Source organism: Neofelis nebulosa, chromosome 3 (genome assembly GCF_028018385.1).
Source record: "Neofelis nebulosa isolate mNeoNeb1 chromosome 3, mNeoNeb1.pri, whole genome shotgun sequence".
NCBI classification, from domain to species: Eukaryota; Metazoa; Chordata; class Mammalia; order Carnivora; family Felidae; genus Neofelis; species Neofelis nebulosa.
The window spans coordinates 54,849,582-54,866,320 of NC_080784.1; the positions used below are offsets into that span (position 1 = coordinate 54,849,582).

General features: G+C 38.4%; 1 protein-coding gene across 2 annotated transcripts in view; it reads right to left on the bottom strand.

Annotated features, from left to right (window-relative positions):
* Nucleotides 1-4,232: 4,232 nt before the first annotated feature.
* The window catches only part of ADAM29 (ADAM metallopeptidase domain 29), a 77,368-nt gene continuing 64,861 nt past the window's right edge, over nucleotides 4,233-16,739 (bottom strand). For both annotated transcript variants that reach the window (XM_058720864.1, XM_058720863.1), the window contains exon 2: nucleotides 4,233-7,069. In XM_058720864.1, coding sequence (XP_058576847.1) covers nucleotides 4,262-6,943 — 2,682 coding nt within the window. In that variant the 5' untranslated portion in view covers nucleotides 6,944-7,069 and the 3' untranslated portion in view covers nucleotides 4,233-4,261. The remainder of the gene's footprint in view (nucleotides 7,070-16,739) is intronic.

Genomic DNA, 16,739 nt, shown 5'->3' on the forward strand with positions numbered 1-16,739 from the left:
TACTAGGTTTTTTTTTTTTTTTAATTTTAACATTTATTTATTTTTGAGACAGAGAGAGACAGAGCGTGAACGGGGGAGGGGCAGAGAGAGAGGGAGACACAGAATCCAAAACAGGCTCCAGGCTCTGAGCCATCAGTCCAGAGCCCGACGCGGGGCTTGAACACACAGACCGCGAGATCATGACCTGAGCTGAAGTCGGAAGCTTAACCGACTGAGCCACCCAGGCGCCCCACTACTAGGTTTTATAATACTAGATTTTTACACTCTGAAACATGTCAGTCTTTTAATTTCTTAATGTAATTCATTTTACATAGGCCTTATATCTACCATAGGTTTTTTTTTTCTATTTTCACATACCTGCATTATGTTTGTTTCCTTCTTCACTTGCCCATATCTTTAGTAATCAAATACCATTTATTTTGCCTTTTTTCTTTTATTTCTTATATTTACATATCTTATCATTTTAATGGTTCCCTTTCGTTCTTGTTTGTTTTTGAGAGTGAGAGACAGAGCACAAGAAGGGAAGGGGCAGAGAGAGAGGGAGACAAAGAACCCAATCCAGGCTCCAGCCTCTGAGCTGTCAGCACAGATCCTGACAAGGGGCTCAAACCGACAAACCGTGAGATCATGACCTGTGCCTAAGTCTGACGTTTAACCAACTGAGTGACTCAGGCACCCCTTAATGGTTACTTTAAAGATTGCAGCATGTGTTCTCAATGTCATGTACTACTATGCATATCATTAATTTACCTCTTCCCCGTACTGCTAGATGCTTAGACCTGTTAACTATTTGCATACCTCCCAGCTTTTGTGATAAATACATTTGCGTTTTGTTCTGCACATCTTTATAATCCATAAGATACTATTAGTATTGTTTGGTACATTATTTTTAATTATTATATGCACATATTTAGTGTTTCTTGTGCATTTTATACCCACCTGCACATTCATGCTTCTTTCTGGTATTATGTTTCTACCTACCAAAAAAGAAATTTCAATATTTGAGTGCTAACTGCTGGCAATGATTTGTTTGCCAAAGGAAAGTTTTGTTCTCCTTCATTCTTGAAGGTTGTTTTTACAAAGTAATTCTAATGTGGTAATTATATCTACCAAGCAAATATCTTATTCCATTATCTTCTACATTCAAACATTTTGTTCAGGTCAGCCATCTATTTTATTGTCAGTAAAGTTGACTATTTTATTGACAATAAAATACATAATAGAAATATATATCTGGCTGCTCTTAAGATTTCTCAGTGTCTGGTTTTCAAGTTACTCTTAGGTGTGCGTTTGTGTATTTATACTGCTTGAAATTCATTCAGTTTTTTGAAGTAGTGAGATGGTATGTTTCCATGCTTTTAGGAAATTCTCTGACATATCTTTTTTATTATTTCTATTCAGTTATTTTTCTCCTCCTCAACTGGGGCTCTATTTTACTAATTGTAGGTTTATTGATCTGTTTCACATATCACTAATCTGTATCCTAATCTTTAATATTTTTCACTATGTGTGTAACTGATATTTTTTCACTGACTGCTCTTCTAGTTAACTAATGCAGTTAATTGAAGAAAGCAGTCTATAATTCAAAATGTTCCCTAATTCCCTGTATTTAGTTACTTTATTTTTTTAGTTCTAGAATATCTTTTTGATAACTTTGAATAGGGTTCTAATTTTCTGGTGAAATTTATCTATCTTCTTTCACATAGTTTATTTTTCTTCTATTTTCTCTAAAATAGTAATCATGGTGGGGTTTTGTTCATTATTATCTTTTCCACTCTCTGAATCATCTTTTAGATGGTTTCTAGCAAATCTTTTACTGTCATTGTTGGTGTTTTCTCTTTACCATTGGCCATAATTTTTCCCTCTTGATATGTGTGATAATTGTTTTTTATAGTCTGCTCCATGTTATGTATAAAGAACCCTAGAGGTTCAGGGTAAACTTTGATATTACCTTTGACTTGAGAAGTTTTCATCTGTCTTACATTTGGAAGATAGGCTGACTGATAATTCCCATACAATTAGCAACTGAGTTGGTCAGCAAATAGTGTAGTTTTAGTAAGACACATATATCTTACTGTACTTTCTTTTGAGAGCCCATATGCCTCTATTTTTTCAGCTCTAAAAGCAATTGGTGATTATGTTCTGATATTCAAATCTTCAAAACTCAATTCTCTAACCTATTTCCAACCTCCTTCAAAATCAGGCTAACATTATAAAGGGAAGGTAGGACATGTCCTAAGGAAATCCTCCTTTTCCACCAAATCTTTGATTCTTGAGTACAACAGATTATAGAGATTTCTTCCTTTAAAGGCTTCAACCTGTCTCCCCAGCCTCCCAGAGAGGACCTAAATCCAGCAAATGTGTTATAGAGAAAACTGATTTTTAATTTGATGCTCATTTAGTGTCTCATCTATCAATCTGGTCTCCTGTATACACTAAGAAGCTTCAGGTTTCTCGTTCTCCAACAGAGGCTTTCTAACTGGGATGGCCAAGTTGATCCTCAATTTGTATTCAGAATCATCACATTACAGGGAACAATCACTTTTGTTCCCGGGGAAAAAGTACTGATATTTCTCATTGTTTTCCTTTCCTTGTAGTTTTTAAGTCTTTTAATCTTCATTTCCTTCATAGTTCTCTGATACTTTAAACATATAATTAAAAAATGTGTTTGGTATTGCACAATTGTTTTTATTGTTGTTTTCAGTGGTGGGAAAAACTTATCTACCAAGACCTACCTAGAAATGAAAGCATTTTCTTTATCTCATTTTATAACCAAAGAAACACCAAAGGTTGAGAGACAATTCTTATTATCATCCTGTTCTTTCTTTTTTTTGTTTGGAAAATTGAGGTACATTTAAGTAATTTAAAGATGGGAAAGGTCAGTGGTAAAGAAAAGCTCACACAAACAAAAACTGGCACCTCCATGGGGCGCCTGGGTGGCGCAGTCGGTTAAGCGTCCGACTTCAGCCGGGTCACGATCTCGCGGTCCGTGAGTTCGAGCCCCGCGTCAGGCTCTGGGCTGATGGCTCGGAGCCTGGAGCCTGTTTCCGATTCTGTGTCTCCCTCTCTCTCTGCCCCTCCCCCGTTCATGCTCTGTCTCTCTCTGTCCCAAAAATAAATAAAAAATGTTGAAAAAAAAAAATTTTTTTTTTAAAAAATAAAAAAAAACTGGCACCTCCTGACTTTCACTTTCCTCATTACACAAAGATTAGTACTATAACAGTCAGGATTGAGTCAGAAAAAGTAAAACCACATCAGCAATTTTAGGAGCACCTGGGTGGCTCAGTCAGTTGGGCATCTGACTTTGGCTCAGGTCATGATCTCATGGTCTGTGGGTTTGAGCCCCACATCAGGCTCTGTGCTGACAGCTCAGAGCCTGGAGTCTGGTTTGGATTCTGTCTCTCTCTCTCTCTCTTTCTGATCCTCCCAAGCTCGCACTCTGTCTCTCACACTTTCTCAAAAATAAATAACATTACAAAAAGAAAAAGTAAAAATACATCAGTAATTTTAGAGGGATAGAATTAAGTACAAGAATTGGGTAAATAGATATTGAAGAACAAGAAAAGGGAGTCATGTGCTACTAACTTGTTAGCAGGCATGAAATACTAACTGTTAAAAGGTGATTTCTTTCAAGGAGCTAAGGAGCAAAGGGAAGAGCTTGAGGGTTACTGAAATCTAGAAGACTGTAGGTCTGACTGCGTGGATCTGAGACCCAGAACTCTGACAGTAGGTAGTGCTAAGCTGGTGCAGAAGATTTGGGATACTGGTAGGAAGCTCAACGATCTGCAACTCGGACCTCTCAGGATAACACACTGATGCTGGATGACAGTGAAGTTGGTCTGCAGTGAATTTAAAAAATATACATAAATAAGTAAAGAAATAAGTATTTTCAATAAATATTTTAGTGAAAAAATATGTAAACGAAGTATAACTGACAGTGTAAAACATGTTATTGAAGTGTTATTGACGTACAGGAAGCAAACAGATCTCCCAGGTTTCCAAACTCTCACTCATTCCCCTTATTGCAGATCCCTATAGGAAGAGGGCCTGGTACAGCAGAATACGGTCCCTGTGATGAAGTGTACAAAATGGGAAGGGGATTTGAAGCTGTGTAACTTGAAAACTGGTACACAACCCATGTGCCATGCTTTTTCCCAGAAAATATAAAGAAAGAAATTTTAGGCAAAATGGATCTTCTAATTGTTTAAAATAATGAAGAACAAGTAGAAACATTCCAGGAAGAACCTTGTTTAATGCATACTTATTTGGGTACATTTTTTACTAGTGATGGCCTTTGTTTCCCACCTTTACCCTGTTGAAGCGATAGGCTAGCTTGACTCTGAAGTCTTTGTGGTGGTTTTGAGAGTTGAGCTTTTTGTTGTTTTGCAGATTGAGTTGAAACCTTACTCACTTGTCTTGAAGGAGCCCTACTCTCTTGTCTTAAAGTAGCCTTACTCTCTTGTCTTGAAGGAGCCCTACTCTCTTGTTTTGAAGGAGCCCTACTCTCTTGTCTTGAAGGAGCCCTACTCTCTTGTCTTGAAGGAGGCCTACTCTCTTGTCGTGAAGGAGCCTTACTCTCTTGTCTTGAAGGAGCCTTACTCTCTTGTCTTGAAGGAGCCTTACTCTCTTGTCTTGAAGGAGCCTCACTCTCTTGTCGTGAAGGAGCCTTACTCTCTGGTTTTGGAGGAACATTTTGTTCTGGTTTTGCAGGTTGAGTAGGAACATTTAGCATCTGTTTTGAAGGAACCTTTTGCACTTGTTTTAAAGGAAACTTTTGTGTTTGTTTTGCACTTTCAGCTTCCTTTTCCTTTGATTTTTTCTTCATGCAAAGACAAATAAGACAACATAATAAGAGAAGCAACCAAAGAAGTGAGAATGCTAGCAAGTAACCCCTCTTTATTTTTTCTCTCTTCGGGGGTGGTCCACTATCAACACTACCTCCATTGCCCCGTTTTAGGCAGTTGGGTGGATCCCACAAATAGTTGCAATGGCAGTGATGTTTATTGTTGCAAATTCCCCTCAAGTTACAGAATTTAGGTGAACAACTACTATCCAAGCGAGATATATGGACACACTGCCTGTCAATGCAGAGATGTTCTGGGCCACACTCTGTGCCATCTTTCACTTCACCAATATCAGGTATGGGCATCCCAGAGTGGTAGTCAATACCCCAGCAGACGCCGTCATTGGAGTGAAATTGATGCACAGTATAATGTTCGTGCAGAGTGGGAATTTCTGTCACATTCTTACACTGAACTCTGCCACACAGGCTGTCTGAGGTATTACATTTTATATATGCACCATTTTTGAGACCACAGTTACCAAAACGATCACCAAGAGTGTTTATTTTTTTGTAGCAACTCTGACTTGCACTCGTTGCCTCTTGGCCAAAAAGCTGCTTACACTGTTCATTGCGGTCATTACAGTTCTTCTCATAGCAATAGGCACTTTCGTTACAAGGAATTCCATCCTCCACATAGACATCATCTGGGCACATGTAGGATATGCCATCGCACCACTCTGGAAGATCACATTCATTGACCTGCTTTCTACATATTTTTCCTGATGGTAATAACTGGCAGTCCTTGCAACAAAGCCCAAAAGCACACGTAGACCCAAAGCTCAAAGTGCAGTTTGACAGACAGCAGGCATCTTTTGCACAACTCTGTAAAGGTCCACAGTCACACTCCTCTTCATCTTCAACAATACCGTTCCCACAACGTGTCTGTGAAAATATGTCCTTTGTGTGTATAGTGTAGAACAAACATTTTACCTGGTGTATAGAATATCTCCAAAAATAAGAATAACTACAATTGCTAAATTTAGTTATTGGTGGGTTTGAAAAATGCATTATGCATTTAGGCACTGCACATGTACAAAAGTCAGTATCGTGAATCATACCCAAATTATGACCAATATGATGAGCCATTGCAATTGCAACAGTGCCCAAGGTTTTTTCTACATTAGTAACAATTGCACAATTAATGTGTGATTGACACAGTCCTTGAACGTAGCCTAAGCCACTCATTCCTCGTACTGTCTTATTTATAAAAAGATGTATAGTATCATGTGGTAGGCGGATATCAAGGTTTTCCTTTTTCCAAAGGCAAAAATATCTCAGAGATCTCCTTATATCATTTACTTCAATGTAGTTTTTTTCAGTCCAGAACTCCAAACCAAACAATAGCAATTTAAGACCCAAGACGTCATAAATGGAATCCACTATATTTACAATAGTATACAGGTCTTCATTAAACTTTGAAACGTTCTTTTTTATATGAAGATATAAACTATGGTCCACCACCACTGCTATTTCAATAACAAACATATGGAGCCACCAGCCCATATAAGAACTTTGTTTCTGAGTAGAATTATTAATCTCTTGAGACTCCCATTGGGGTACAATTTTCTCTCGAATAAAGTCAGAGTTCATGATTGGGAATTGGGTCTCCTCACTCTCCATTTTATATACCAGATGTTCAAATTTAGTAGAAAAAGTCATGGGCTCAATTTCATAAGCAATGTCATGTATCTGTAACAATCCTCGAAAACCACCAAAACAGTAACTGAGGGCGACCAGGGATTCTGGGTCTCCCTCCACATAACCATGATAGTAGCAGTCATTCTGAACAAAAGGTTGGTCCTCAAGGAGAGCACCCTGGTCTGTATAGGTGAACACTGGGAGGTGTCTGGACAGCAAATGCTTCTTGACCTTTATATGGACAATGTGTCTCTTGCCCCCAAAATGCAGGCTGTAAGAGAGCCAGCCTGAAGGCTTCATGCCTCTGCCAGTGCCAGGTATCCTCAAAGGAATCACCACTTCTGGAGGACTATTATATTGGGGGTGCTCAGCCTGGGTGTGTCCACAAAAGAACAGACACACCCCAAACCAGTGTAGCAGAAATATGATCCTCATGTATAGCAGACCTTTAATCACAGTCATTATGAAGCCACCATTATGGAAATATTGGTCCAGATGCTCTGGCTTCTTATCCTGAGCTGGTCAATATGAAGGGCTAATCATTTGGGGTCTGTGTTCTGGCAGAGTTGAACCATTACAGTATCACCCCTATAAGTAAAACAAAAAGCAACATGTGGATGGAAGTGGTTATGCCTGGTGAAGAAAAAGAAAAAGGCATGCAATAAAAGTAATTAGTGTTTGCTCAAGGAATAACCCAGGAAACTTCCTAGAATTTGCTCTTAAGAATTAATCCAGCAAAAAGGGACTCAGGGTATATAGAAGAATGAAAACTGGCTACATATTTATAGTTATTAAACCTAGATGATGGGAAAATAAGGATTTATTGTACTATTCTATAAATATGCATATGCATGAACATTTCCAAAATTAATAGTTAAAACAGAAGGGTCTTAGGGTTAGGTGACCATATATTGCTGAGATTGTCTCAATTTACACATGTTAAATTGGCATAAATAGTAATACCTCTTTCTGTTTTTCAAACTCAACTGATTAGTTAAGAGACATTTTTTTTTGTAAAAAGCACTTATAATATTTTTAATATTATGTTAATATAAATATAAATATAATTTAACATTAATTTAATATTAATTTTAATATTTTTCATGGTGCTTACCACATACCTCCCTGAAGCAAAAAGGTTTATTTCTTTTTTCTTCCTTAAATTATTCTTACTAGGCTTATCAGACTAGAAATACTCAAGAGCATTATTTGTGCCTTTCACAAATGTTGGTATCTCCTATAATGCCTATCTTAATTCTTTACATAATAAAAAATGGTTGACTTGACTTTTATTGTTCTTTGGAATGTTACTCAATAGTGTTTATACTTTATTACATTTTTAATATAGAACATCATTCAAAAAAATTGGCCAATTTAATTTCTGCAACAAGGTCATATAAACTCAGTTTCTCTGCTTGTTCCCTCTAAATGTAACTAAATACCATGAAAACATTCAATGAGAGGGAGAAGGTGGGCCAACATGGCAGGGAAATAGAGGTATCTGTACTTCCCGCATCTCTCAAACAAAGAAGTACTCAAGCTAAAGGACTTTGAACCCCAGAAGTCTGGGAGGAAAAGAGACTGAGTCTTAAAAGGAGATACTGGGACATCCTTGATGGGATATAGGTGGGTGATTGTGAACTGGAGGAGATAAAACGGGCTGCATAGGCATCAAGGGGAAGGATCCCCTTTTGTGGAAAAACAAAAGGAAGAGAAAGAGTGGCTGGGGAAGCATAGGACTGTATCTGAACAAGAGATAAACCTTGGACTGGGACTGAGAGAGATCCCATAGTTAACTGTGGGGCTTTCTTTGGACTGGGGCCAGCTGCCCCATTTGCGCACCTGGGGAGGGGACCCAGGTTCTGTGGTAGGTCAGGGTGCAGGCTGCAGTAGGAGAAAGTGGTCCCCTCCCTGGAGTGCTGTGGGATAGAACAAAGCCTGCTGTGTCTGCCACCCCCAGGCTTGACAGCTATGTCAGCGGTGCAGTCCACAGCTGGAAGTGCTCCCTGAAGTGCTGCGGCATAGGAAAAGCCAGCTGGGACCACATCTCAAGCTGCACAGAGAGGCACCTCCCCAGTGCGAGAGTGCACAGAGTGGGACTTTGAATTGTAACAAAGCACAGGGTCAGGGGAGTCAGTGAAGCCAGAAGGACTGCCCCCTTTGCACCTGCAACACAGTAAGGACAATTTGAACGGAGTCCACCAGGTCGTGGAGAATGGACTGGGTATCGCCATGTCCCCCCCTCCACCCCCACCACCACCAAGGCAGGACCTATAGTGGAGGTGGGACCAGCCTACACCAAAGCACTCCCCTCCATGCCGGGTAACTGTGCATCTGCTGGAGCAGATAGATGCTGTGCAACCAGATGGCTCCATCATCCAGACCAGTGATGCTGCCTAGCCTGGATTAATTCCAGGACAATTTTTGTTACTTAGATGTATTCTCCCTTCTTCTCTCTTCCCTCCTCTAGCTGGTTACACTGGTTGTTGGCTTGTTTAAGCAGACATATTTAATCCATTCTCTTCATACATGTTCTACACCTCCTTCTGTGCTTTCCTTTCTCTCTCTCTGGAATAATCAAGCCGTATAGTTTCTCTGTCTGGGTACGTTTACCTTCGTCCCTGCCCCCTCCTTCTTTATTTTCCTTTCTCTCCTTGGTTTAAGCCATTTAGTCTCTCGGCCTGTCAATGTTTATTTTCTCTTTGTCCCTGCCCCTGTCATTTCTCTCTTTCTATGTGTTCTTCCATCAGCACCGCCTCTACTCTGTTCTTTACTTGTACTTGTTTCTGTTTTTTTGCTTTTGGATTGTTTTTGGTTGTGTGTGTGCTTTGTGTGTGTGTGTGTGTGTGTGTGTGTGTGTGTGTGTGTATCTGTTTACTTGTTTGTTTTATTTGTGTGTTTGCGTGTCTTTGTTTCATGTTCATCTGTTTGTTTTCCTTTCTAGGGTTACTTCAAAGAAAAAAAATCAAAGCACACCTCGTGGTGGGTCCAAAACATCATTACAAGTAAAGAAATAAAATAACCAAAGACACAACAACAGAAAGAAAGTAACACTCTCCAAAAAACACCTCCTAAAGGGCCAGGCCCTGGATAGTAGATGATCACCCTTTAATATAGCATTGCTCACAGATGCAGAGCACATAACAAGCTTTTAAAACTCATAATGGACAGAAAACCAGCCAAAATTATGAAATGGGAGAATTCCCCTCAAAAGAAATTCCAGAAAGAAGTGACAGCTAAAGAAATGATCAAAGCAGATATAAGCAATATAACGGAACAAGAATTTAGAATAATAGTCATAAGATTAATCATTGGGTTTGAAAAAGGCATAGAAGACAGCAGAAAATCTATTACTGCAGAGATCAAGGAACTAAAAAATAGTCATGATGAATTAAAAGATGCTATAAATGAAATGCAAAATAAAAGGGAGGCAGCCACAGTGTGGATTGAAGAGGCAGAGGGGCAAATAGGTGAATTAGAAGATAAAGTTATGGAAAAAGAGGAAGCTGAGAAAAAGAGAGATAAAAAAAAAAAATCCAGGATCCTGAGGGGAGAATTAGAAAACTAAGTGATGCAATCAAATGGAACAATATCCGTATCATAGGAATTCCAGAAGAAGAGAGAGAGAAAGGGGCTGAAGGTGTACTTGAACAAATCATAGCTGAGAACTTCCCTGATCTGGGGAAGGAAAAAGGCATTGATATCCAAGAGGCACAGAGAACTCCCTTCAGATGTAACTTGAATCGATCTTCTGCACGACATATCATAGTGAAACTGGCAAAATACAAGGATAAAGAGAAAATTCTGAAAGCAGCTAGGGAGAAACATTCTCTAACATATAAACAGAGACCGATAAGATTAGTGACCGATCTCTCTACTGAAACTTGGCAGGCCAGAAAGGAATGGCAGGAAATCTTCAGTGTGATGAACAGAAAAAATATGCGCTGAAAATCCTTTATCCAGCAAGTCTGTCATTCAGAACAGAAGGAGAGATAAAGGTCTTCCCAAACAAACAAAAACTGAAGGAATTCGTCACCACTAAACCAGCCCTACAAGAGATCCTAAGGGAGATCCTGTGAGACAAACTACCAGAAACATCGCTACAAGCATGAAACCTACAGACATCACAATGACTCTAAACCCATATCTTCCTATAAATAACACTGAACGTAAATGGACTAAATGCGCCAATCAAAAGACATAGGGTATCAGAATGGATAAAAAACCAATCTATTTACTGTCTACAAGAGACCCATTTTAGACCTGAGGACACGTTCAGATTGAAAGTGAGGGGATGGAGAACTATTTATCATGCCACTAGAAGTCAAAAGAAAGCTGGAGTAGCCATAGTTATATCAGACAAACTAGACTTTAAATTAAGGCTGTAACAAGAGATGAAGAAGGGCATTATATAATCATTACAGGGTCTATCCACGAAGAAGAGCTAACAATTATAAAGGTCTATGTACCGAATATGGGAGCCCCCAAATATATAAAATAATTGCTCACAAACATAAGCATCCTTATTGATCACAATATGGTAATTGCAGGGGACTTTAACACTCCACTTACAGCAATGGATAGATCATCTAGACACACGGTCAAAAAAGAAACAAGGGCCCCGAATGATACATTGGATCAGATGGACTTGACAGATATATTTAGAACTCTGCATCAAAAAGCAACAGAATATATTTCTTCTCGAGTCCACATGCAACATTCTCCAAGATAGATCACATACTGGGTCACAAAACAGCCCTTCATAAGTATACAAGATTTGAGATCATACCATGCATACTTTCAGACCAGAATTCTATGAAGCTTGAAATCAGCCACAGGAAAAAGTCTGGAAAACCTCCAAAAGCATGGAGGTTAAAGAACACCCTACTAAAGAATGAATGGGGCAACCAGGCAATTAGAGAAGAAATTAAAAAATATACGGAAACAAATGAAAATGAAAATACAACAATCCAAACGCTCTGGGATGCAGCGAAGGCAGTCCTGAGAGGAAAATACATTGCAATCCAGGCCTATCTCAAGAGACCAGAAAAATCCCAAATACAAAATCTAACAGCACACCTGAAGGAAATAGAAGCAGAACAGCAAAGACAGCCTAAACACAGCAGAAGAAGAGAAATAATAAAGATCAGAGCAGAAATAAACAATGTACAATCTAAAAAAACTGTAGAGCAGATCAATGAAACCAAGAGTTGGTTTTTTGAAAAAATAAACAAAATTGATAAACCTCTAGCCAGGCTTCTCAAAAAGAAAAGGGAGATGACCCAAAGAGATAAAATCATGAATGAAAATGGAATTATTACAACCAATCCCTCAGAGATACAATCAATTAGCAAGGAATACTATGAAAAACTATATGCCAACAAACTGTACAAGTTGGAAGAAATGGACAAATTCCTAAGCACCCACACGCCTCCAAAACTCAATCAGGAGGAAATAGAAAGCTTGAACAGACCCATAACCAGCGAGGAAAATGAATCAGTTATCAAAAATCTCCCAACAAATAAGAGTCCAGGACCAGATCGCTTCCCAGGGGAGTTCTACCAGATGTTTAAAGCAGAGATAAAACCTATCCTTCTCAAGCTATTCCAAAAAATAGAAAGGGAAGGAAAACTTCCAGACTCCTTCTATGAAGCCAGTATTACTTTGATTCCTAAACCAGACAAAGACCCAGTAAAAAAGAGAACTACAGGCCAATATCCCTGATGAATATTGATGCAAAAATTCTCAATAAGATACTAGCAAATCGAATTCAACAGCATATAAAAAGAATTGTTCACCGTGATCAAGTGGGATTCATTCCTGGGCTGCAGGGCTGGTTCAACATTCGCAAATCAATCAACGTGATACATCACATTAATAAAAGAAAAGATAAGAACCATATGATCCTGTCAATCTATGCAGAAAAAGCATTTGACAAAATTCAGCATCCTTTCTTAATAAAAACCCTCAAGAAAGTCAGGATAGAAGGAACATACTTAAACATCATAAAAGCCATTCATGAAAAGCCCACAGCTAACATCATCCTCAATGGGGAAAAACTGAGAGCTTTCTCCCTGATATCAGGAACACGACAGGGATGTCCACTGTGACTGCTGTTGTTTAACATAGTGTTGGAAGTTCTAGCATCACCAATCAGACAACAAAAGGAAATCAAAGGCGTCAAAATTGGCAAAGATGAAGTCAAGCTTTCATTTTTTGCAGATGACATGATACTATACATGGAAAATCCGATAGACTCCAACAAAAGTCTGCTAGAACTGATACATGAATTCAGCAAAGTTGCAGGATACAAAATTAATGTACAGAAATCAGTTGCATTCTTATACACTAACAATGAAGCAACAGAAAGACAAATAAAGAAACTGATCCCATTCACAATTGCACCAAGAAGCATAAAATACCTAGGAATAAACCTAACCAAAGATGTAAAAGATCTGTATGCTGAAAACTATAGAAAGCTTATGAAGGAAATTGAAGAAGATTTAAAGAAATGGAAAAACATTCCGTGCTCATGGATTGGAAGAAAAAATATTGTTAAAATGTCAATACTACCCAAAGCTATCTACACATTCAATGCAATCCCAATCAAAATTGCACCAGCATTCTTCTCAAAACTAGAACAAGCAATCCTAAAATTTGTATGGAACCACAAAAGGCACTGAATAGCCAAAGTAATTTTGAAGAAGACCAAAGCAGGAGGCATCACAATCCCAGACTTTAGCCTCTACTACAAAGCTGTAATCATCAAGAAAGCATGGTATTGGCACAAAAACAGACACATAGACCAATGGAATAGAATAGAAACCCCAGAACTAGACCCACAAAAGTATGGCCAACTAATCTTTGACAAAGCAGGAAAGAACATCCAATGAAAAAAGACAGTCTCTTTAACAAATGGAGCTGGGAGAACTGGACAGCAACATGCAGAAGGTTGAAACTAGACCACTTTCTCACACCATTCACAAAAATAAACTCAAAAAGGATAAGGACCTGAATGTGAGACAGGAAACCATCAAAACCCTAGAGGAGAAAGTAGGAAAAGACCTCTCTGACCTCAGCCGTAGCAATCTCTTACTTGACACATCCCCAAAGGCAAGGGAATTAAAAGCAAAAATGAACTACTGGGACCTTCTGAAGATAAAAAGCTTCTGCACAGCAAAGGAAACAATCAACAAAACTGAAAGGCAACCAACGGAATGGGAAAAGATATTTGCACATGACCTATCGGACAAACGGCTAGTATCCAAAATCTATAAAGAGCTCACCAAACTCCACACCCAAAAAACAAATAACCCAGTGAAGAAATGGGCAGAAAACATGAATAGACACTTCTCTAAAGAAGACATCCGGATGGCCAACAGGCACAGGAAAAGATGCTCAACGTCGCTCCTCATCAGGGAAATACAAATCGAAACCACACTCAGATATCACCTCATGCCAGTCAGAGTGGCCAAAATGAACAAATCAGGAGACTATAGATGCTGGAGAGGATGTGGAGAAACAGGAACCCTCTCGCACTGTTGGTGGGAATGCAAATTGGTGCAGCCACTCTGGAAAACAGTGTGAAGGTTCCTCAAAAAATTAAAAATAGACCTACCCTATGACCCAGCAATAGCACTGCTAGGAATTGACCCAAGGGATACAGGAGTACTGATGCATAGGGGCACTTGTACCCCAATGTTTATAGCAGCACTCTCAACAATAGCCAAATTATGGAAAGAGCCTAAATGTCCATCCACTGATGAATGGATAAAGAAATTGTGGTTTATATACACAATGGAGTACTATGTGGCAATGAGAAAGAATGAAATATGGCCCTTTGTAGCAACATGGATGGAACTGGAGAGTGTGATGCTAAGTGAAATAAGCCATACAGAGAAAGACAGATACCATATGTTTTCACTCTTATGTGGATCCTGAGAAACTTAACAGAAAACCATGGGGGAGGGGAAGGAAAAAAAAAGAGGTTAGAGTGGGAGAGAGCCAAAGCATAAGAGACTGTTAAAAACTGAGAACAAACTGAGGGTTGATGGGGGGTGGGAGGGAGGGTAGGGTGGGTGATGGGTATTGAGGAGGGCACCTTTTGGGATGACCATTGGGTGTTGTATGGAAACCAATTTGGCAATAAATTTCATATATTGAAGAAAAAAAAAAAGAAAGCAAAGGAGAAGAAGCAACAAAGCAGACAATGGATTAGTAATGAGAGAGTGTGTTTTCATGAAAACCAGGAAAAAAAAGTCTTCCATGTCAGGAAGATGAAGAGTGGACTGCCCCTTTGACATGATGGATTAGAAATTATGCAGTACCTTGAGAAGAAGAGTTTTACCTTTTTGATAGGCACCCTAGGGCATGAAAGAAAGAAGAGAGCACAGGTGTAAAGATATCCCTTAGAGCAATTGTACTGTCAAGGTTATGAAAGACTATAGGAAGAGGAGTGTTTGTAGTAAAGGCTGTGATTTTAGATGTTGGAGACACAGCATAGTGTGTACAGAAAAGATTGATCCAGTAGAGAAAGGACAAATTATAATGTTGGACCAGGGAGCCAGTAAGGTGGAGAAGGGGATGAGGGGGTCAGAGTCATATACTCAAAGGAAAAATCTTCGAAAAAAACTGGAGAGGATATTGGAGAAAACCAAACAGAATGATGTTTTAAAATGAAATATCAAACCAAATGAAATAAAATGGTTTTTGCTAGGGTGAAGAAATCCTCAGACCTTTTATTTATAGATTTATCTGTGGTACGATGAGAGATTTTCTTCTCTGTTGGATATTTCTTAGTAAATTCTGAAGCAAAGTTGTCACCTAACCGAGAACAATGAAGAGAATGTGGGAAGTTCAAAGAGGCTAAAAACATTATTTAGATACCACATTGGTGACTTATTTATCTCTTTCACCATAGCCTCTCTTGTATAGCAAGGTTTACATAAATCTTATTTAAGCAAATAAGTATAAACTTACTTAGATCTATAACCTTATCTCTCAAACTAATTTATATTACATGAAGTAAAAGATCATGATTTTTATTTCTCCCAGTTAAGGTATCCTTTTCCCAGAACCATTATGCCACACAAAATATCTTACAAATAACGACTGTCTAGAAAAACATATGAATGCACTGAGTTGGGCTGAGTCACACCTAACATTTACATGTCTGTTTATTCTGTCAATTACTTAATTAGTTGTTATGAATTAAGAAGCTTGAGTTACTAAGCACAGTCTTATTATACTTGAGTAACTAATTTTATGCCGTGGACAAGAAATGATTGCATCAGAAAGTCTGATAATTGCCTATCTTCCCAGAAAATTATGGTATAAAGCCTAGAGGGTTATCTCAAAGCTAAGTGTAGAGCATGGAGAGGTTGCCTTGACTCTGTGATTCTTTAAGTCTGACCTGCATATCTATATCTATATCTATATATCTATATCTATATCATCTATATCTATATCTATCTATCATCTATATATCTCTCTATATATGGAGATATATATATAATATACATTATATATAGATGTATAATAATATATAGATGTAATATATAAGAAAACCAATGCAATTACAAAAATTTCTTAGCATTAAAGATATGACAATAGTTTCTACACATCAATTGGAACATCTAGAATTAGAGGAACAGCAGAGAATCCCTTCTCTCACACTTGATGACTTTCAATTAAGGGCTGAAGAACCATCACTGTCCTAGTTATTAAAGAAATTAAAGTGACAAAAATATAATTCTTTTCAGACAGATGTACACTACTCTGCTGGGATTCAAGTATGTGTTAGTCTGCCAGGGCTGCCATATTAAAGTACTACAGACTGGGGGCTGAAACAATGGAAATTTATTTTCTCACAGTTCTGGAGGCTGGAAATCTGAGATCAAGGTATTGGCAGGGTTGATTCTGCTGAGGGGCATGAGAGAAGGTTCTGGATCATTTCTCTCCCAAGCTACCTTTAAGCTCTCTTCTGGCTGAATTTTCACATTACCTTCACTCTGTAAATGTCTGTGTCAAATTTCCCTTTCTTATAAGGATACCAGTCATATTGGATTAGGGCACACCTTAATGGCCTCTTTTCAAGGATCTTTAAGGATCCTTAAAGGATCTCCAAATATAGTCACATTATGACGTACTTGGAGTTTGGACCAACGTATGACTTTTTTAGTGGTGTAATTCATCCTACAATAGTATACTATCATGTTAAGAACAAGAATGTAAATTCTGAAGCAAAAAAGATAATAAA